The following is a 21,471-nucleotide window of genomic DNA, read 5'->3' on the forward strand; positions in this document are numbered from 1 at the left end:
ATCTCCAAGTTGGCTCATCTGAGAAAACGATCTTTTGGGTAACATTAGCTACAAAAATACTACCTAATTTATCCTGTTTTCCTACGCGCCCAGCTGAAAGCCCAGCCCAGCATGGGGCTCTGGTCACAGGCTGGGGAAGGCTTTTCTGATTTATCACAGCAGTACTAAGCCAGCTGGAAAAGGCACCATTAGCCTGTGTTCCACCCTCATTAGTAAACATCAAAATAATTTCCCTGCTGACCCCGAGACACAGGAGTCATCATATCTAAGAATGGATTCCAGCAGCACAAAACTGACAGGGGTCTCATACTGGGGTTCCTTGCAAAGGGAAGCTGGGAGGGGGTAAGGAGACAGTTGTGAACTAAATCCCTCTGAGGAGAGCGTGGGTGGAACCACATATATGTAAAGATTTAAACAAACAGAATGCATCACTATGGAAACATTCAGCTTTTTCAAAGGCATGGTTAAGAACATAAAGCAATCAAGACTTCAGATTCAACACTACAAGTGTTTATGACCAGAAAAGGCAAAGTGGGTCTTAGATATTCTGCAGCCAAGTGAAAGCTGCCAGAACTCAAGGAAGAACTATTCCCAGCAGGGCAGGGACCCACGTGTCAGGGCTTCCTCTGAAGCCGCCCAGCTGGAGCGCTCTGCTCATTGCAGTGCCCACTGAACTCTTCTGGGGTTGCCATGACACAATTCAGGAGGCAGTGCCACTTACTGACCAGGTCCCGACAGACCTGCCACTCGCGAGGGCAGGTCGTACCAGCCATGGAGGCAGCAGGGAGGGAGTGTCACAGGAAAACGGCAGGTTTATGGGCTGTGACCCAAACTTATTAGGAATCATCGATGCCATGTGAGTTAGTGGTTAGCTGTAGACTGAGGATACAAGCTGATGTTGTGTCAGACTGCTCCGACCCATGCTTTGAGGCAAGGTGCCTATTGTCAACATGTTGTTAGTGTGCAGAGCTTACCCTGCTTCTTGGGCTGTCTGCTGGTCGGAGTCGTGGTGTTGGTAAGCATCGTGAGCAAGCCTGACGCTGAGTCTGGGCATCAGGGTCCCCAAATGTACTCACAGGTAAGAGTGAGGGGAGGAAGGGACCACCTGTCTACCTCTGAAAGTTGGCTTGGATATGGTCAGGAAACATGGTCTCAGTCACTTGCCAGGAAGGTTAGATGAGAATTTGTCTAATTTGTCATAAATTGGACTGTGTCCCCCCAAAATGAGCTTCCCCCACCCAGTAAACTGGACAGTTCTAGTCCAGTTGGCAGCAGAGTTTCTGACTAGGAGATGCTCATGTTGATTAAGGAGAGATGAGGTGCAGATACCTGCACTGGTTCACAGGAAAGCCAGGGGACAAACAGAGTGGCCTGGCAGTCAGCCTGGCCAGCAGGGCACTAGGGTGAGCTTGGGTTGCCCGCTCTGCATGAGCAAGCCCTGAGGCTCATGGGCCTGGGGGTGCCCACTATTCTGCCTAAATCCTGCATGGCAGAGGGAAAAGCACAGTCTAGGCATTAGCCGGTGCTGTATGTGCTGGTTCTGCCGTTCATAGGTCCTAGGAAATGACTTCGCCTCCTGGAGGCTCAGCTGCCTCGTCCCTACAGTGGGAACAGCATCTTGTTTTGGCAGGGCTTCCGGGAGGATTAGGAATTATGTATGAAAAGCTCCTAGGACGGTTCTTAAATTGTTCTGGCAGGTTATTAAAGCTCAAAAAACGGGCAACTAAAAAGCTAGACATGTTTTTCTTCATGCGACAGCCGTTATATTTGCTCCCGCTGCTTTACAAGTAATGTTGGCAAAAATAGCTTCGCCCTTAATTCCTAGTTAAGATCTACCACCAGTAAAACACAGCAACAGGTTGGTGCAGTCACTGAGCATGGGCCTCCTTTGCTGGGGTCTGGAATTCCTGTCCGGTCCTAACCCTGTACTTTTATTCTATGGCAAGTACCTACTTGACATTTCAGAAGGGACATTATCTTAGTGGTAGAAAGAATGGCAGTTCCGGCATTTGACAGCAAGAAACAAAACCTAAGACTGCTGCTCTCAGGTGAAGAAACCCAGGTGGTGGTCCAGGCTGTCTGCTGAAGAGTAGGAGTTAGTTTCCCTGACAGACATGGCAGTGATGAGGGAAGAGGTGAAATCGGAGCTGATGCGAGGGGAGAGCATGACCCCGGGTCAGGAGGGATGTGGTTAAGACCTGGAGTCATCTGCCAGCCCTGTCACTTGTGGGAACAGAAGAGGAATTTCCCCAGGTCATGCAGCCAGCTCATAGCCAAAGCTGGCTGCACCACCCTGGCCAGGTTGTGTTTGTTTGAATTGGAGGAAAGCTAGGGATTGAGTAGGTTTCATTTTATAGTTATGGTGATTTGTACCTCCCTCACAGGAAGACTCAGTCAGTACGATGTTCAGATTTCATAAAGCATTTAGCATTTCTTAGAGAAAGGAACAACACACAGGCAACAACATTTAAGAGACTCTGGTTCAAGAAGCTACAGAGCTTGTCAGAGAACAGCGCCTGGCCAGGCATGGCATTCATCTGCCTTCTGGGGAAGAGCCTGCCCAGCCTTTGGCATTTTATTGTGATCATAGAGATCATCAGTCTTACAGCACAGAATGGAAACAAGATCAAAAGCAAGAAGGCTCGGTAAATTTTCCCCACAGGGAGCTAAGGGAAACTCCAACTCTCTCGCCCTACTTTCATCCATTTAAATCCGTTCTCTTTCTCTCCAGTTTTCCCTGCCTTGGTTTGGAATTGGCATGCGGCTCCTAAGTCAAGGGGTCAGGAAGACACGTGCTTTTATGATGCAACAAGGGGCAGTCGCTCTGTCTGCTTTGGGAACCCTGGTGACATCAGAGACTAAGGCTTTCATCTCGGAAACATGTGTAGAAGAAAACACTGAGTCAGAAGAAAGCCTTAGTCATAGGGCTACTGAAATCTAAAGTGAACAGGACTCTTAGGTAACTGAGTCTGTTCCCTGTAGGACTGCTCCCGCTCCTATCTGGCTAGGGTTTAAATGACTCAAGTCATTCTCCAGGGGGAAATAATCTATGTAGAACAGCTGCCACTAGCAGGGCATTTGCTGCTCTTCAGCCGAAATGTCTCATGACATCACTCAATTCTTCCTCCCTCTGAGGGGACAGTTCTCTCTTGTATTTCAAGTAGTCCAGGTGGCTACTTGGAGATGCACTGGAGAATACCACCTCTGCTCTTTATTCAGAGGCCTGTAACCTGTCTGAGCATATCCTGGGAAGATGGACAGGCAAGGAGACTCAGTTAAATAAAGTGCTCCCAGAATATGCAGCTTTGCATTACAATAGCACACAAGCCAAGATGTTCAGGAGTCAAGGCAGACTTCAACAAAGCTCTGTTTGGGTTTTAGCAGCTGTCTGCCTACGCAAGGCTCCAGAGTCACTGACTCATGTTTATATCTCCACTTTGCTGAAGGCACAAGGAACAAACATGTGTGGATTTACCCCGGAGGCAAAGTACATTCATATTTCTTCAAATGAAGCGGGAGAGGGCAGAAAAATAACTGCTTATGGACAAAATCATCTGTGAACACAGCCACAGCAGTTTTTAACTTGCCTGAAGAAAATATGTGATTTCAAAACATGATTAGGGATTACTGTTCCCACAGTAAACATATTACAAACATGAACTGTAGGCTGTCGTTTAATAGGACTCCAAGCTGGGAAGCAAATCCCATCCACATCTTCCAAACAGCCACACCATGAGAGCAGCTGGACCAGTCTCCGGAAGTTTCTTCATGGTGGAAGGTTTGCTCAGTCTCAGCACAGCTTCCCTCTCCAAGACCTCACATCACCAGTGCGCCCCTCAAGGGTCAGGATAAACTGTCCGAAAGGTCAAGTTTATTCTTGGTTCTCTAGAATGGTACTCCTTGGGCACTCGATGCTAAATGGAAATATGAATAACTCTGACATACACACACTTACACTTTTATTCCAAAGCAATTTAAAACTTATTTATGAGGACATAGACATGTTTCAATTTTATCTCCCGTCAATAAGCAGCAATAGCTCTTTTAAGTCTTGTGGAGAAAGGTCTCCTTCTCTGAAACAAATCTCCACCACCACCCTCACTGTGATATGTCAGCACCCTCACAGGGAGACAGTTTCATTTTTTCTAAGTGTTGCTCTTCCTCTCAGCCTCCTGCCATTTTTCCAAAGCTCAAAAGAAAACACATAAATAGCTGAGATCACAGACAGGCATGAGATTCCCCTCTCATGCTAAGTGTTCTTAATTTGCACACCTTAAAAATGGCCTGGCCTAAGCTATGGAGCTGTGCAGCCCCATATACTAGCCACTGGCTGCCTGAAGCTCTAAATTAATTAAAAATTCAGTTCTTCAGCACACTAGCCATATCTCAAGAGATCAACAGTCATGTGTATAGTGGCTACCACACTGGGCTACACAGATACAGAGTATTTCCATCCTCACAGGAATTTCTAGTGGACACCGCTGCTGTAGAGGGCCATTTTGACTGTCAGTACAATCAAAACCCCTTGGAAATGATGTCAGTTTATTGCCTCTTGCTCATTATAAAAGCCACTTGCTTTTCACCAAGTCTAATACAGAAATTAATAACCGCAAGCCAGTCAGGAAACAGCCTCTACATGACAGCAAATCCACGTTACTTGCATGTTCTCACCTGCCAGTCTGCTTGGGTGGCTCCTTCCATGAGTAACAAGGTTCCGTGAGCCAAGGGTAACTTCACTCTGTCCACATATGTGTAGTCCCCATTCTCTTCCTAGAAAACAGCATTCATTGCACTGATTGTTTTTGCTTGTGTGATCAAGATGCTGCAACAGAACATGACACTGGTCGAAGAGATGCCAGCCTCCACTCAGCCAGACTGGCTCTGTCACTTGGTGCTGACTGGCCTTAGGCAGGTTACTTCACCTCTCTGTTCCTGAATTTACTCACTTGTAAAATGAGGATGACGAGAGTACCTGCCACACAGGGCTGCTGTGAGCCTCAACTTACATATGTGAGAATTACTTGCAGACTGGTACGTATTAGGTACAGCATAACAGCTATTAGTATTAGTATTATCAGCATTCAAAATGCAGAAAAGCACATTCTGGCCTATGAAGGAATTCAAAGTCATGTATACAATAATTCTTTACATCTGCCTTATTCTGTGCCCTGTGTTTTGACATAGTGTTAGGAGAATAGGCTTTCAAACAAGACATGGTGTGATGAGTTTTGACCCCCTTCTCATAATTTATGCTAATTCACTAATTGGTACCTATGTTAAAACTAGTCACAACTCTTCCGATAGCTATTTTGGTATTTTGGAGATATATTCTTGTTTCTTTCCAGAACAGTCAACAACAAGATTTTCTCAAAGAAGGGAGCTCTGCTGTGACCAGAACAGTGTTGCTAAACTGAGACTGGCTGTGTAAGCCTTTGAGAATGGATTGCAACTCCGGAGCACCTAGGATACAAATGCCTGTATTTACATTGCCCCTTTCTTCCAGAGCTCAAAGTCAATTCACGTCCAACACCATAATGAAGCCTCCCAGGGTGGGCTGCAATATGGCCAACAGGTGGTGTCACTCCTCCTCCACCGCTGTCACAGGGGCACATTAAACAACTTCCTTGCTCAGAGCAACAAAGAGCACGTCAAGAACTGAGACAGGGACAGACCCAAGTTTCCTGACTTCTTCACCTCCATTCCGGGCAGATTCGTCCATTCATCTGCTTCACTTCCAACGCATGAGATTACATTTGGGTTACTACAGGATTAATTTCACTGCAATGCTGTGTTTATGTTTATTATCGTAGGGGTGCTTCTGAGAATGTGACTGTTTACAATGATTTCTCCCAGGAAAATCAAAATCAAAACAAAATGAACTTCCATAAACAGTCTAGGTTCCCGCCCCCAGCCCTTGACAGTGACTTTGTCAAGCACTGTCATAACTTTATAAGCAGAAGATATACACAATGTTTGAAATAACTTTTGGTCTCAGTGACTGATTTTGTGTCTGCCACCTTTTGCCTTCCAGTAATAAGTAAGCACCAAAACATTTACCTCTGACCCCTCAGCCAACCAGTGGGAAGGTGACCCTGTCCTCAGGTAGCCCAGCTCCATCTCAGAAAAGCAAAAGGTTGCTCTCTGAAAAAAGTATTCCAGACAGAGGAGATGTATGCTCTACTGAAGAAAAGATATCAGAAGGGAGTGCATCGTCCATGAAATCAGAGGGTTCAAGGCTCCTTGATTTAGGCTGTAAAGTCAGTTACCAGATCAAGGTTCAACACAGCTAGAAACAGAACTGTTGCTGCCCTCTATATACTCCAGAAGTACAACAGGGCCTTATTCTATAAACCAAGCACAGACACTAAGACAGGAGAGTGCAGTGGACAGGAAAGACACTTAACACAACAGGAAGAGAATCCTGAGATGAAGATCTCTTAGAACATTAAAACATTATTGGGATAACACTGTACCTCAACTACACTTCAATTTAAAAAAAGAAAAAAAATACACTACGGAGGAAAAGCATGTTCTAGGAAGAAGGAATTGTACATGCAACAGCCCAGAGGCCAAGAAACCAAGCCCCATCCTGTGTACACAGGTCTGTGAGACCAGGGAGCACGTGTAAGGAGTAATTTGGAGAAGTTAGAAAAGTTAAGAGCCAGCATTTTCTCATCCAGTGTTGCTCTGCCAAAGCCACTGTAATAAAATGCAAATTTGATCTCAGAATTCCTCTCCCTTGCTTAAAATACTTTAATGACATCCCAAAGGTTTCAGGATGAAGTTCAAATCCATTAGCTTGGCACCCAAGGCTCCTGATGACTTGCATGCTCCTTCTCTTTAGTTTCAGCTCCTACATCTCTCTCACGGGCACGCTGTGCTCCAAATGAATGGAACTACTTACAGTTTTCCAAACATGAAAAAAAAAAAAACCATTATTGGGGAGGAGGGAGCGCTAAGGCCAGTGGAAGAGAAGAGGGGAGCACTGTAACTCTACCTGGAAACATGAAGCAGGAGTAGACCCAGCAAGTGAAAGAGAATTCCAAATGCAAGAGGGAAACATCAGCATGGACGGAAAGTGATGGTCAACAGAGCCACATTTCCCTCACTATTCCTAAGATCTGAGGTTTTCAAATGAGAGAAAGCCTCAGGTTGGTTTGAAACACATTACATCCAGTATAACCATTAGTTGTACCAAAGGGCAAAAGAGGATGAGCCTTCACTTGGCAGGGGGCTACTCTCATCAGTCCCTGAAGGAGACAGTGATACCAGCACACTTACAGCGAGAGGTGATATCACTACTTTGCTGCTTGTTATTCGTTCCTTCCAACACCCTTGGCTTAGGAAGTACATTCCCAATTCACAGAAGGAGACAGAAGGGAGGGCAGGGGATTCTATCAAGGCAACACAGAGCTCACGAATACTTCCTTCCCGAGACCAGAGCAGCAACAGACCAAAGGGCCACGCTTTAACTTAACCAAGATACACAGAGACTTTTTCCACTGAGGAAGCAGGTAAAAGGCCAGAGGAGCTCATGAGGCTCAGCATAAGGGCTCAGTTGATAAATGGATAAGCGACAGTGGAAGCACAGTTCAGACTGTTTAGAGGAATGCACTCACGGCCATTAAGCATGGTTAAGTTACCCAAACACTGCTCTGTAACCCTTTTGATTTACTCAGGTCTTTCTTCAAAACAAAACAAAACACACCCATTAAAAAGCCATGGCTTAGCATAAAATTTTCCATTCCTGATCCCAGATAAAAGAAACTTTTAGGGTCACAGTCAGTCTACAGGGTGGGTTTTGCTGTTGATATTCTTGGTTTTCCACACACTTGAAACCTCACAAGTAGATGGAAAAAGCAAAAAAAAATTTTTTTATATTAATGTTAACATTCTCACTCCCTCCTCAACCAGAGCCAATTCATTTGAATGCTTAATTATAATTTCCAGTGAATACTGGGGTTTTCCAAAGTTCCATAACTTTCACCAAGATCTCAGCCTATTCAGTTTCTTTTAGAAAAATGTTATTTAGGGACTTCCCTGGTGGTCCAGTGGTTAAGACTCCGCACTCCCAATGCAAGGGGCTAGGGTTCAATCCCTGGTCAGGGAACTAGATGCGACATGCCGCAACTAGGAGCCCACACGCCGCAAATAAAAATCCCGCGTGCCACAACTAAGACCCGGCACAGCCAAATAAATAATTTTTTTAAAAATGCTATTTAGGAAAAAAAAAAAGCCTGGGTGTATATTGTTATATCATTACAAACCACCCAACAGATAAGAAATCTAAACATTTTTCTTTTCACTGGAAAGGAAACGTCACACTGTATGAGATCTATGTAGATTTTTCAGGTAATTGCGCCTTTCTTGTCCTAAAAAAGGTGTCTTAGAAATTATAGCGTTGGCCAAAAAGTTCCTTTGGTTTTTAAGTAAAAATAAAAGACACTTTTCATTTTCACCAAGAACTTTATTGAACAACGTATTCAACCTTTTGTTCCACTACCTTCTGCCATTTTCCAGGCAACTTCATAATTCCATCTTCCCAAAACTTTTAATCTTTTTGGGCAAAGAACTGTTCCAGGTGCCTTTTACAGTCTTCCAGGGAATTGAAATTTTTTCCATTAAGAGAATTTTGTAAAGACCGAAATAAATGGAAATCTGAAGGTGCAATGTCTGATGAATACAGCAGATGAATCAGAACTTCCTAGCCAAGCTGTAACAGTTTTCGCCTGGTCATCAAAGAAACATGTGGTCTTGCACTATCTTGATGGAAGATTATGCGTTCTCTGTTGACTAATTCTGGACACTTTTCGTCAAGTGCTGCTTTCAGTTGGTCTAACTGGGAGCAGTATTTGTTGGAATTAATCACTTGGTTTTCTGGGGAGCTCATAATAGAGGACTCCCTTCCAATCCCACCATATACACAACATCACCTTTGGACCAGCCTTTGGTGTGGTTGGCAGGGGTTCATTTTGCTCGCCCCACGATCTCTTCTGTTCCACATTATTGTACAGTATCCACTTTTCACTGCCCATCACAATTTATTTTAAAAATGGAACATTTCCATATGTTTAAGTAGAGAATTGCACGCGGAAATACGGTCAGGGTTTTTTTCGCTTAACTTATGTGGAACCCAAACATCGAAGCGATGAACATAACCAAGCTGGTGCAAATGATTTTCAATGCTTGATTTGGATATTTTGAGTATGTCGGCTATCTCCCACATGGTATAATGTTGATTGTTCTCAATTAACATCTCGATTTGATCGCTATTAACTTCAACTGGTCTACCCAACTGTGGAGCATCGTCCAGCAAGAAATCTCCAGCATGAAACTTCGAAAACCACTTTTGACACGTTCGATCAGTCACAGCACCTTCTCCATACACTGCATGAATATTTTTTTGTGTTTCAGTTGTGTTTTTATCTTTCTTAAAATAATAAAGCATAATATGCTGAAAATGTTGCTTTCCCCCATCATTAATATTAAAATGGCTACACAAAAATTCACCAATTTTGATTTTTTTTTTAATGCACACTGACATGACAGCTGTCACAATACAATCTAACAAAATTGTTTCAAATGAAGTTAAAGACAACTAAGCGCTACTAGAGCCATCTTATGGAAAAAAACGAACGAACCTTTTGACCAAGCCAATACAAACATCAGTGCTTGAAAATCATCATTGGCATAGTTTTTTTTCCTACTATAAAAGTAACATAAGTTCACTAGAGTAACTGACACACTTGTAATTACCTGTTCAATGTCTGCCTTCTTGATCTCTGATAATAAACTCCATGAGGGGAGGGCTATGCTGTCTTTCCCTTTTGAAATACACTCAATGCCTAACACACATATCAATAAATATGTCCTGAATGACTGAGGAAAAGCACCAAGAAAATATAGAAATCACCTTTAATCCCGTCATCCAGAATTCATACAACACATACACAGGGAATATTCTACACATACAATCGTGCACTCATTTTTAACATTGTATTGTGAGCATTTTCTACATCTTAGATGTACTGTATTTTAAAAATATGGCTGTATAATATTCCTTTGTATGAACACATCCTTCCTCCTTTAAACTCACAAATTATTTTTTGACCACCTACATATGTTAGGCACTACGCTAGTGCTAAGGACATAGCAGTTAGGTACACATGGTTGGAAACAGAGATTTTAATATACCGGTAACACTCTAAAAAAAAAAAAAAGGAAAGAAAAACCTACTGCAAGTATATCTTGGACTAAACATCTCTGAATATATTTCTAGGATATATTCTTTAAAGTGGAATAACTGGATCTAAGGGTATGAACTTGAAGGCACTTTGATTTATACATCAAACTGCTTTAAGAAGGCTGTGGCAATTTATAATTCCAGCAAGAAAATGTGACAGCACCTGCCTTCTGAGCGCATCACCGGTACTGGAACATTATCAACTGGCAAAAAAAATTAGGGAAAAATGGCAATTCATTCTTCAAACCTAGAGTTCTTTAATTACTAACCAAGTCCACCGTTTTTTCACATGGCTATTTGCTGTTTGCATTGCTTCTACTGTAAACTCTGTTCGTGTCTTTTGTCCCTCGTTCTGTGGGGTGTTAATGTTTTTCTTATTGATCTGTAACCATGTACAGTAAGATATTTTCCCTTTGTTATACTTTCTATAAATATTTTTCTCATTTGCTATTTGCGTTTTAACTGCATTTATGATATTTAACACAGAATAGCTCAAAAATTTTTACAGTCAACTCTACTGATCTTTCTTTGGCTCTCCTTCATGGTTTTTTCCCGTCTTCAAGAAACTTAAATATACAACTGCAATTCCTTTCAGTTAAAAAAAAAGTATACTTTTTAGATTTAACTCTTTAATCCACCGAGAGTTGGCTCCCCACTTTCCTGCTCCAAGTGTCTTTTCATAACAATTTCCAGGTACTTAAACCAAGGCATCCTGCTAGGCTTTCTGGACATGATCAACCATGGTGTACGCTGCTAAAGTACCAGGCATGTTAGGGACCATTTGCACCCAGTACTGCTAATTCTCACCACAAGCCTGTAAGGGACATGATACTCCCCTTTGTATTATAAGCAAAGGAAGCTGGAGGCAAAAGGCTAAGGCAAAAGGCTGGCTAGAGGCATGTAGGCAAGTATTTGAACTTAGATCTGCCTGGCTCTAAAGCCTGTGTTTTCTCCACCGTGCTGTGCTCTCCAAAGTTCTCTCTCTTTCTTCTGACATCCTGTAACTATTTCCTATCTGAATTATATGGCACCCCGACTACACTGTAAGGGTCACAAACATCAGCAAGCAGCATGAACAAGGGGCATGGGCCAGGCACAACCCAGTGGGGAGCGGGGACCAGGAGAAGTGGAGAGCACAGGGCCGCACACAGGTGGGAGCCGCTCTGCAGCTCCCTCACCGTTCCCCTGGAGTTGCCCGACCTTCTGGGTTTTCCAGCGAAACTGATAACGGGATTTTTATATGAAATCTCCTGAGTTATAAATTTTGGCAACTAACTCAGTTTCTTTAAAAACCCTGGGAAGTATATAAACAAAACAAGTCTGAGGACCAGTTTCCGCTTAAGAGCTACCCAACTGAGCCGCTGGTGGACCCCTCACATGACTCCTTCTTTTATGCCCATGTCTTATCATCGTATGTAAGCTCCCAAGCAAGGCCACACGTTATCTGCCAGGCTTCTTTGATGCCCCTTTGCCATTCCACATGGTAGTGCCTGAAACAAAGCTCAGGACAGATATGCTGCTTCAAGTATCATATTCTTAATCTCAGTGATCCCAACGCAATCAGAAAAGGCCATGGACGCAAAATATGCTTCCAAATTAATGATCTTAGTCAACAGTGAGACATTTGGTTTTCCAAGTCATCTCTGATCTCCTAGGTGAGCTACTTACTAGAAATTTTTCCATCTTCTTACTAAGAAGATGCTTATAAAAACAAAACACGAGCAGAAAGGTCAAACAAAACAAAGTAGAAGCCCTCTACCTGTTTCTCATTTCCCAAACTCACAAGAAGCACCCGACATACACTAACTATTATTAGTTTCTTCATTGGAGGCATCAGGAAAGGCTTCGAGGCTACAGTGGTCCCTTGAAGCCTGGAGAAGACTTAAGTTAATGAGAAGGTGGAGAGCATGCCTAAGGAGCAAAGAGATAGTTCAGCAGAATAGTGCAATCACACAGGGAACAGTGAGACACCAAAGTCGGTGGGGCATAGATTATGTAAAGATTTGACAGTCTGACTGAGGAGTTTACATTTACGATTTGTTCCAGTAGGAGCAAATAAAGACTTCTGAGTTGGAAAACAAAGTGATGAAAGCAGTGAGCTCAATCCTGGCTCTCTGTGCCTCTTTCTCTCTTCTTTTGCCCTGAATTGACAATGGTGCAATTCCATAGCTTTACATATTATCTAGATTATTAGTTTCAATTCAGTTCAACAAATAGTTGTCTGTGCAATGTGGAGCAAGCGACAGAACACGGTGCCTCAGCCACCTCACCTGTACCATGGGGATAAGAGCACTATCAACCTGACAAGATTACTGGAGGCTGCATGTAAAGCACTTAGAACAAAGCCAGGCACAGAGTCAGTACTATACACTTGTTATTGATCACCATCCCTTTACTGTTGTTATTGCTGTTGTTATCCTGACAATTCCCAAATGATACCTCTAGCACAGACCTGTCACGTGAAGCCCAGACTTCATAGACAATGTCCTACTGTACATTTGGAAGTCTCAAGTATCTCGAACATACCATGTAGAAGAAGGAACTCTTGATTCCCTCTACAGACCCTCCCTAAATAAGAGCAAAATAAAAAGCAAACCCCCCTGCTCCTTCTCCCTCTGAGTAAATAGCACCTCCATCCACCAACTGCTCAAGCCAGAAACCTGGTTCACCCTCCAGAACATACCTCAAATTCATTCACTTTGTTCTTCCCCACTGCCACCACCTGAGTCCAAATCAGCAGTCTCCCACTAAAAATACGGAAACAGGGCTTCCCTGGTGGCGCAGTGGTTGAGGGTCCGCCTGCCGATGCAAGGGATGCGGGTTCGTGCCCCGGTCCGGGAGGATCCCGCGTGCCGTGGAGCGGCTGGGCCCGTGAGCCGTGGCCGCTGGGCCTGTGCGTCCGGGGCCTGTGCTCTGCGGCGGGAGGGGCCGCAGCAGTGAGAGGCCCACGTACCGCAAAAACACAAAAAACAAAATAAAAATATAAAAATACAGAAACAACCTTTTTATTTTATTTTATTTTTAAATAAAATACACACACACACACACACACACACACACACTGCTAAAGGCTGGGACGTAATGATAAACAAGACAGAAGTCAACCTTGCCTATACAGCATTTACAATCTACTGCTAGCTCATACTTTCCTAAAAAGTAATGTAGACAAAGATAACAGAATCGAAGACAACCTTGAATATCCATATTTAAGGGGTGTAAACGGAAAAAAACCTCAAAGGAGGCAGAGAAGTAGCAATGAGAAAAGTGTGAGAATAGCTAAGATAATACAATATTTCAGAAGCCAATTAAGAGAAAGAAAAGGCAGCTAACAGATGGCTAAGTTTCAGGCAGAGAGGTGCTGGACACTGGTGACCAACGTTACAAAGAAGAGGAGAATGATGATTGAGAAAAGGCCAGAGTATTCGCTCTTTAGGACAGTGGTATTGTATATTAGCACTGTGGTGGGATGGAGCTAGAGAGCAGGTGTTCCAAAAGTAAGTTAAGTTGTAGGAAAGGTAACCTGCAGATAGAGACAACTTATCCCAGAATCCGTGCTTCAAAATCAAGAAAAAAACAAGATGTTAGAGTGCCTGCAGAATCAAGCAAAGGGTTTTCTCAAGATGGTAAGAGACAGAATAGGAATTTCCCTAGCTCTCCAGCCCAAGAATCAGATACATGGTAGAGCTGCTTGACAAGGATGGTCAAGGCTTTTTTGCAGACTGAAATGATATTTGAAAACTAAATGCCAGCATGTGCTACAGCTACTTAGCCTGCTGGAGCCAAGTGTCCCTTTACTTACCCTACCTCCCAACTTATGGCCATGCCAAAATGTTCCCCTCTCCTCTTTTTTAATCATTTCTTTCCAGCTTGTTTTCCCAATCAAATTGTGGTGTTGCTCTGCCCTTGAGAACCTGGCTGGCTTCTAGACAGCTTCATCGATCATCAAAGCTTGCAGCTATATTTGGACAGAAAAGTTGTTCCTACAGCACTGATGTAAGAACACAGCTGGACTTTTTGTTCATAGTGGTAATGTATCTTTTAAATCTGACATAAACAAAACATATTAGTTACGGAAATTATGGAGACAGAATAAAGCTAGGACCTCACAAAGTCATCTCTACAGTTAGTCTGCTGACTCAAACCACGCTTGCAAAGATGGCATCCTCGATATCAATCTGGAAAACATTACTTTAGAAAAAGAAGCAGCTGTTTCTGAAATAAGATCTGCTAAAGGAAGAGGCTAACTGGAAAAGCATAGATTTGAAATGACCGAGGTTATCTGTTCAAAACAGCTTTGAACTCGCTTGCCACACACAAATCTTTGGGTTTTTATCAAACTCTTTTCCTGACTTTTGACATGGATTTGGCATGGAAGGTTCTAGCGAGGTGAGTGAGAATACTAAGTACGAGGGACTGGCACGTGCAATCAATCATCCTATACCGGGCGAACCCAGTGATTGTAAAAGGCAAATGCAGTTTACAGTGAAACACCTGCTGACAGTGTTTGTTGTTCAGATTTGTTGTTGATATAGTATCAGTGGTGGGGTGTGGGTCAGAAGTTACTGAATTTAAGCAAAAACAAGCTTGGCTTTACACTGACTGTTACGGTCATTCTAGCCACACTGAATGTGCCTTAATGTAATGAAGATGCCATTCTTGGTGATATAATGTTTCCAAGCAATGCAACTTAAAGGAACTGCTATTTTGAAAGAGCTTCCACTCAACACTGTAGCACCAGAAATAAACACTCTCCTTCCTCAAAGAGCGTACAGAACAAATTCCACGAAGCCTGACATTCAGCTGACCCCAGTCACCAGCAAAAGTGCAGGGTTCTCCAGTCATCCATTAAATCAGAACATTCATTCCCAAACCATTCCGGGACATAACCTGATCAGACATAATCTCCCACACCCACCCCTGCGCCCTTCCACTGTGTCCGCTGGAATTCTCATTCAATGATGAGCAAACACCCCCCTAGATCCGCAACCTCATGTGCTCTGAAGGTTCCCTCTACTTCCTTGTCCTAATCAAGAACTAGGTCTCTCCAGAAGATTTCAAATTCCCTGAAACTCTCTCTCCTGTGGAAGCTGATCACGTCTCTCATATCTACAGAGTCAGGGGATACTCCTTATTAACACTTTCAGACCATTATTCCCATGCCTCTCTTAAAAATACCTGCTCCTCTGAGCTCCTGTCGTTAAAGCTGTCCACCTCCCTTCTTCTCTGCCTTGGTCCCAAGAAGTATAACAACCTCCTAATTGGTCTCCTGGCTTCCACTCTTGCTCCTATCTAGCCCGAGCTCCACGCAGTAGCAACTGACCTTGTAAAATTTCAATCGGAACATGTCACTCTTCTGCTTAAAACATTTCAATAGCTTCTTGATGTACTTAAAATAAAATCCGCTCCTTCCTGAGGCTCAGGAGTCTCAGCGTGATCTGGCCCTGCCCCACTCCTCCTATCTCATCACTTGCTACTCTGCTCGCTTGCTCACTCTGCTCCACTGTGGGGCCTTCTCCTCCTTCCTCAAACTCACTAAACTCTTTTCTGCCTCAGCTAAGCAGTCATCCACCATGAAAATGTGGCTTATGAAAGATGGAAAAATTACCAGAAGGCTTAGGAACAGTTTTTTAGAGTATGGCAAAGTGGAGGGAAAAAAACTCTACCATTGAGACAACGTTTAAAAAAAAGTTTGCAAGCAGAACCCATACCTAATTGGGGCACACAGAAACCTGACGAATCACTTTGGAAAAGGTTGTTCTCCCAAGACGAAAAGTACTATCAGTGGCAATACGAAACTGGGAGGCTCTCTGCAAAAATTAATTATTCCCAGTGGCAGTCAGGACATGGATTCTAGCCTGAGACAAGGCCCCAAGGAAGCAAATGATGATTCCAACTCCCAAAAGGTCTTGTGTCGGTAGAGAATTCAGGTCCTACCAGGACTATTTATCTTTATCTGCTTAAACATGCACAAATTAATTTCCCACTCACTCACTTATGCTCTCCAAACCACTGCATGACCCTACAGATAGGAGCTCAAAAACTCAGCCACCATTCCTGACCCACAGGCCACTTTACCCTCTCAGAGTCTCCTTTGTACTCCCTCAGTGAATGCCATTCACAGTCCAAGGCAAACTTGGAGGTTGGCTTTTTCTTTTTCGATTTCCACATATGAAAAGTCACCGTAGCATCCACCATTTATAACAGCTTAAAAATTCACTGATTACTGCATCGACTTTCCTAGTGCCTTTCACGGGAAAACTTCTCTGTTACTCCCATAAAGTAGCTACCAATTATCATCCCCATTTACAAAAAAGGAGTAAGTATAAATGAGGCGGATAAGTGCTTTTTACAAACGTCAGTAAATAGGAAACAAAACCTGATTTTCTAAATTTCATTAAGGAATGTATTAAAAAGATGATGGTTATCAACAATTTCTTTCAAGTAGGTCTTGTAATTTCTCAGAACAGATGCTGTAATCAGAAGATGGACTAATGAGAAGTGTGGATGCCCGGAAGAGCCGCAGCGGGGGTTCTGGCTGAGCACCACTCCATGAAATACTACACAGTCCAGTTCATCCAATTTTCAAATGTAAGCTAGTCAGTTTATATTATTTTGGATTCCAATATCCTCACTTCTTCCACAGTCCTGGAAAAATATTGGTATTTATGATCAAACTGACCTTTTCATACTCCACTCTTCCCAGTAGTGTGTAAAAAACCAATTAGCAAGGGAGGTACTAGGAACCCAAACGCACTGGGAACTCTCAGAACCCCTACCGTTACAAGTAGTTTTACAACCATCTCTTTTGGTGATATGAACAGAGTTCACATCCTTCAGAAAGTGCTAGAGAGAGGAACGGTTAGAGAAACGTCCAACTGGCCTCAACTCAATCACCTCGAGATGGATAGAAGCCCCTCACGTTTTCAGGATTCAGCTGAAGGACAGAGCTTACGAACGGGTAATTTTCTAGAAAACAAGGCTTTTGGCATCCAAACCTTCAGTGCATCACAAACTTCCTATTATCTAATACCCACACCCCCCAACTCAGCCATCACTGTTTCTATGGTAACCGACAGAGAAATAGCAGCCTGCCAAATGGCTTTTGTAGTTCCTTTTCCAGCTTGTTTTTCAGTATAGAATTAAAACTATACTGGGAAAAGGACCAGACTACTCTTTACAACAGGGACACGATGCAGTTTGAAAAGTACAACTGGGTTTGGGACACGAGCGTAGAAAAGCTTTAACGAGCCCAGCTTGGGAGAATAAAAAAAAGTTCTTGGGGCTTCCCTGGTGGCACAGTGGTTAAGAACTCACCTGCCAATGCAGGGGACATGGGTTCGAGCCCTGGTCCAGGAAGAACCCACATGCCACGGAGCAACTAAGCCCGTGCGCCACAACTACTGAGCCTGCGCTCTAGAGCCCGTGAGCCACAACTACTGAGGCCCGCATGCCTACAGCCTGTGCTCTGCAACAAGAGAAGCCACCACAGTGAGAAGCCCGCGCACCGCAACGAGGAGTATCCCCTGCTCGCTGCAACTAGAGGAAGCCTCTGCGCAGCAACGAAGACCCAATGCAGCCAATAAATAAATAAATTTACAAAAAAAAAAAAGGTTCTTAGTTTCTAAAAAATGTCTACTGAGGTATATTTGGAAAGCTTTATTTTTGTCTTAAGACAGTGTATCCTGACATTGGCCTGAAGATGGATATGATGCTATTCATTCAGGTTGAACTGAATTAACAAAAGAAGGGATGGGGTGAATGCAAGAGCAAGTCTACTATGCCCCCAAGTACCTTATTATCATTAAAGGAAGTGGTAATTGACTCTAAAATCAAAATGAATGAGCAGGAGTTGACAAACTTGGACCAGAGGACAGTGAAACGAGGATCAGCATCTTGGAGTGGAGTGAATGTTAATCCTAGGGGTGACGCATGCATGAAGCTGCCTGAGCCATCTGCATGAACCAGAGGGGCACTGATGCTTAGGAAACAAAGATCTCCTTACCATCTCAGCACAGCGAGAAATTGTTAGGAATGCAGTGTGTGGACCTGGGGCAGCTTTCAGAAGATCAGCAGCTATAGAGAACTACTACTTAAGGTGCCAGACTGCAAAACAAACAGCTGCTGCAGGGGTGGAGGAGTTTGAATGTTAAAAAAAAAAAGGCTAATTCTGTTTGAAAGTGGCCCCAAACAGATGCTTTTCTGTCTCAAAACTGCATACTTGAATGAGGTACAGGCAATCTCACGATTCCTCTATGTCAGCTTTAGGTGAGAAACTTTGACTCAAGTCAAGCAGGTATTACCTTCTTCTCCTCTGATAGTTTAAAACGAACTGGATTTTGAAAGAGATGCCCTCCCACAACCTCTAGCACACTCCAAATGTCTTGATGACAGACATGAAAATTACAATCTATAGTAGCATAGCGAGACAGGTTCCTAGGAGCTACAGAAAGTCAAGATTCCTACAAATTCCACACAGAAGACTAATTTATACTTTCTATTTTATGCTTTTACTTTGAGTTGTACAATATGAATCATGAGCCATGTTCTCAAAGCTATCACCACAGTTGAGAAAGAAAAGTAGACTGATTTGCAATAAACTTTTCCTTTCAATCCTTCAGAAAAGGGATCATTATCCTGTGATAAAGATGATGTACTCTAAGATACATTTCCAAGGATGTCAACTCAAAGAAAGGCTTCTGCACTTTAAGTTTAGCTAGATTTGTGGAGCCCATGATTTGTAAAATCTGTTAAAGAAACTTGAAGAAATCCTTCCAAAAGTTCAAACCTGGGTTTTGATTATCCAAGAATGGACTTTATGGGTTCTGGAGGAAAAAAGTAATTTTTAAACTGTATTCATTAATGCATGATTATAATTTCCCCATCTTAAACAAAAGCCAGATTTGAAGGAATACACAACTGCATCAAATTCAATCATAGTTAAGACTATGCTGGAAGCCAAAACTTATTAGAGTCAGTAACCTGACATACTGACACATTTATATTTCTTCCCAAATCTGTTTCCTCAGTCAACTTTGTTTCAGACAAATTTTCTTACTTATCAGATCTGTATTTTCATCAAATCAGCTACCATAGTTATAGTGCAGATTCCCCTGCTACTAGTGGACAATTAAAGGGACTTAACCACATTTTCAGTGTTTCATGGCCTGTGCTTTCACTCATGTTCACCAAAATAGACTCTAAGAAGCCTTGAGAAGACAATATTTCAGTAAGTATGGTCACAGAGATTTTGTTCCAAATGGTTGCCTTCAGAAACAATGCTAAGTGGTAGTTATATTTTCCATCCACACACGAACCTATAACATAACTGAATTATATTACCAAGAAATAGCTCTTGATCACCATGAATACGTTTTTATATGAGAAAATGAAGACCTTCAGCTGCCTAGAGGGGAAAAAGAATAGTGGTATTCTGGGCACCGGAACACTGTTAACGCTTAATAGTTGGAAACTGCTGGTACAGCAAAATTAATTATCCAGAAAGCATGCTTTGGGAATTTTTAAGCTTAAAATCTATAAACAGGCCAAAAATGTTTTTAAAAAGGGATGATGGTGGTGGTGGTGAATGTACGTGTACAGAGAAGCAGTAACTGAATACTTAAATACTTGGCAACAAAGAAAATAACAGCAAAGACTTGGAGACTCGGATTACACCAAAGATTATATTGGACACACTACAGCTTGTTTTCCAATCAGAAAGCTGGACGGATAACTCCGGGAGGGGGGCAGAGCACTACCACGGGACAGATCAGGAGCTCCAGGAGGGGAAAGATGACTTCACCTTACTTATCCATTGCTATAGCCCCAGCTCCCAGGACCATGCCTGGCAAAAAGTTTGCGTTCTGTATGCCTGGCTTGAGAAGAGGGTCTGAACTTTAAAATGAGACACGTGGTGTTTCTCCACTATTCATACAACAGGAGACTTACTAAGGGCAGGATGAATTCTTCACATGTGTGAACCTGGGATTTAACTGAGTGGAAGCCTACATACGAAAGCATAACCATACCTTGCTTCTCAGGTGGTACTCCCTGGTACATGAGAAGGCTGCCTGCCAGTGAAACCGTGAAGGTATTCAAAGTGCTCAGGGAGCAAGTTCACTCAGTAAGTCACTGGCAACTGACAATCCCTCACTAACACAGACTAAAGTTTCTGTGCAAACAAAAGCAAAGAAAACCCAGTCAACAGAAAATATACCAATGAAGGGTGCTTAATGGCATAAATGCAAAACAACACAATATGCTTCAAAATTCCATGCTTGGAAACCCAAATACGTGTCAGAAAAACAGCCCAAAGAAGTATATCTGATGCAGAACAGACACAAGCACTGACTGCCTGATAATTATGTGGTCTGGATTAGGTCATACTCAAAACACAGCCTTGTAGGCCTTCCACACTGACTGGGTCTGGTTTAATGTTATAAACAAAATGACTGGGAACCTTGGTTAGAAAAAAACCACAAATCCTGGAAATAAGATAATTTGGTAGAGATTTGCTCTTTTCTTAGAGTTTCTACTATCCTTCTATCTACCTTAGTCCTAAAGTTCTATACTTTTTGATTTAAAAACACTAACAGCCCTCGTATCCCTCAAATGTCTTGTAATATAGGTAAGAGCTGGGCTGGACAACTAAAGTTATTCTACAGTTTAGCCACTGCTTGTCTGATAATCTGGCTTGAATTTCCTCTCTGAAAGAGTTACAGAGCCATCTGGATTTCAGGAACAGGCTAAGAAGGCAATGAGGATGCATGTGATGCTCTCTCACAAAAGAGAGGCAACACTGCCATGAAGAACACTTACTTAAAATTTCAGGGGTATCTTCCTTGAGACTCCCTTCCTTTGCCTCCTTGCCCCCACTAACTTGAACCTTGCCTTTATAAGCCCTCCTTCCTAGCATTTATCATAATTCCAATTACTTGAGTAATTAGTAGTATCTGTATACCCCCGTTTCCATGTGGACAGGGACCATGTCTGTCCTTTCCACCAATGCAAATAAGCCTCTAGCATGTGGCACGCGGCAGGCAGTTTCTGTTGCATAAGTAAATGAACGAATGGCTTCTCTGGAAGTCAAAAGTTAACCATGGGGTAAGCAATCAGTTGAAAATGTTTCATCAACAAAACACATACTCCAATCCCCTAAATCCGAAAATAGGAGCCTTTTAGAGCTCAGTTTTTTCCACAGAATATTAGATGGCAGGAGGAACATAAAATAA

The 21,471-nt window shown here is 42.8% G+C and overlaps 1 protein-coding gene across 10 annotated transcripts in view; it reads right to left on the bottom strand.

Moving 5' to 3' along the window:
• Positions 1-21,471, bottom strand: part of LOC115857517 (alpha-ketoglutarate-dependent dioxygenase alkB homolog 3) — a 181,723-nt gene that overhangs the window by 143,451 nt on the left and 16,801 nt on the right. For 8 of the 10 annotated variants that reach the window (XM_060303315.1, XM_060303314.1, XM_070046125.1 and 5 more), the window contains one exon: positions 4,672-4,770. The exons of 1 other annotated variant lie outside the window; for it this stretch is intronic. In XM_060303315.1, coding sequence (XP_060159298.1) covers positions 4,672-4,770 — 99 coding nt within the window. Of the gene's footprint in view, positions 1-1,627; positions 3,915-4,671; positions 4,771-21,471 lie in introns of those variants that run through there. One more of the 10 variants, XM_030864643.3, reaches the window with a different exon arrangement.

Source organism: Globicephala melas, chromosome 8 (assembly GCF_963455315.2).
Source record: "Globicephala melas chromosome 8, mGloMel1.2, whole genome shotgun sequence".
In the NCBI taxonomy this organism is placed as follows: domain Eukaryota; kingdom Metazoa; phylum Chordata; class Mammalia; order Artiodactyla; family Delphinidae; genus Globicephala; species Globicephala melas.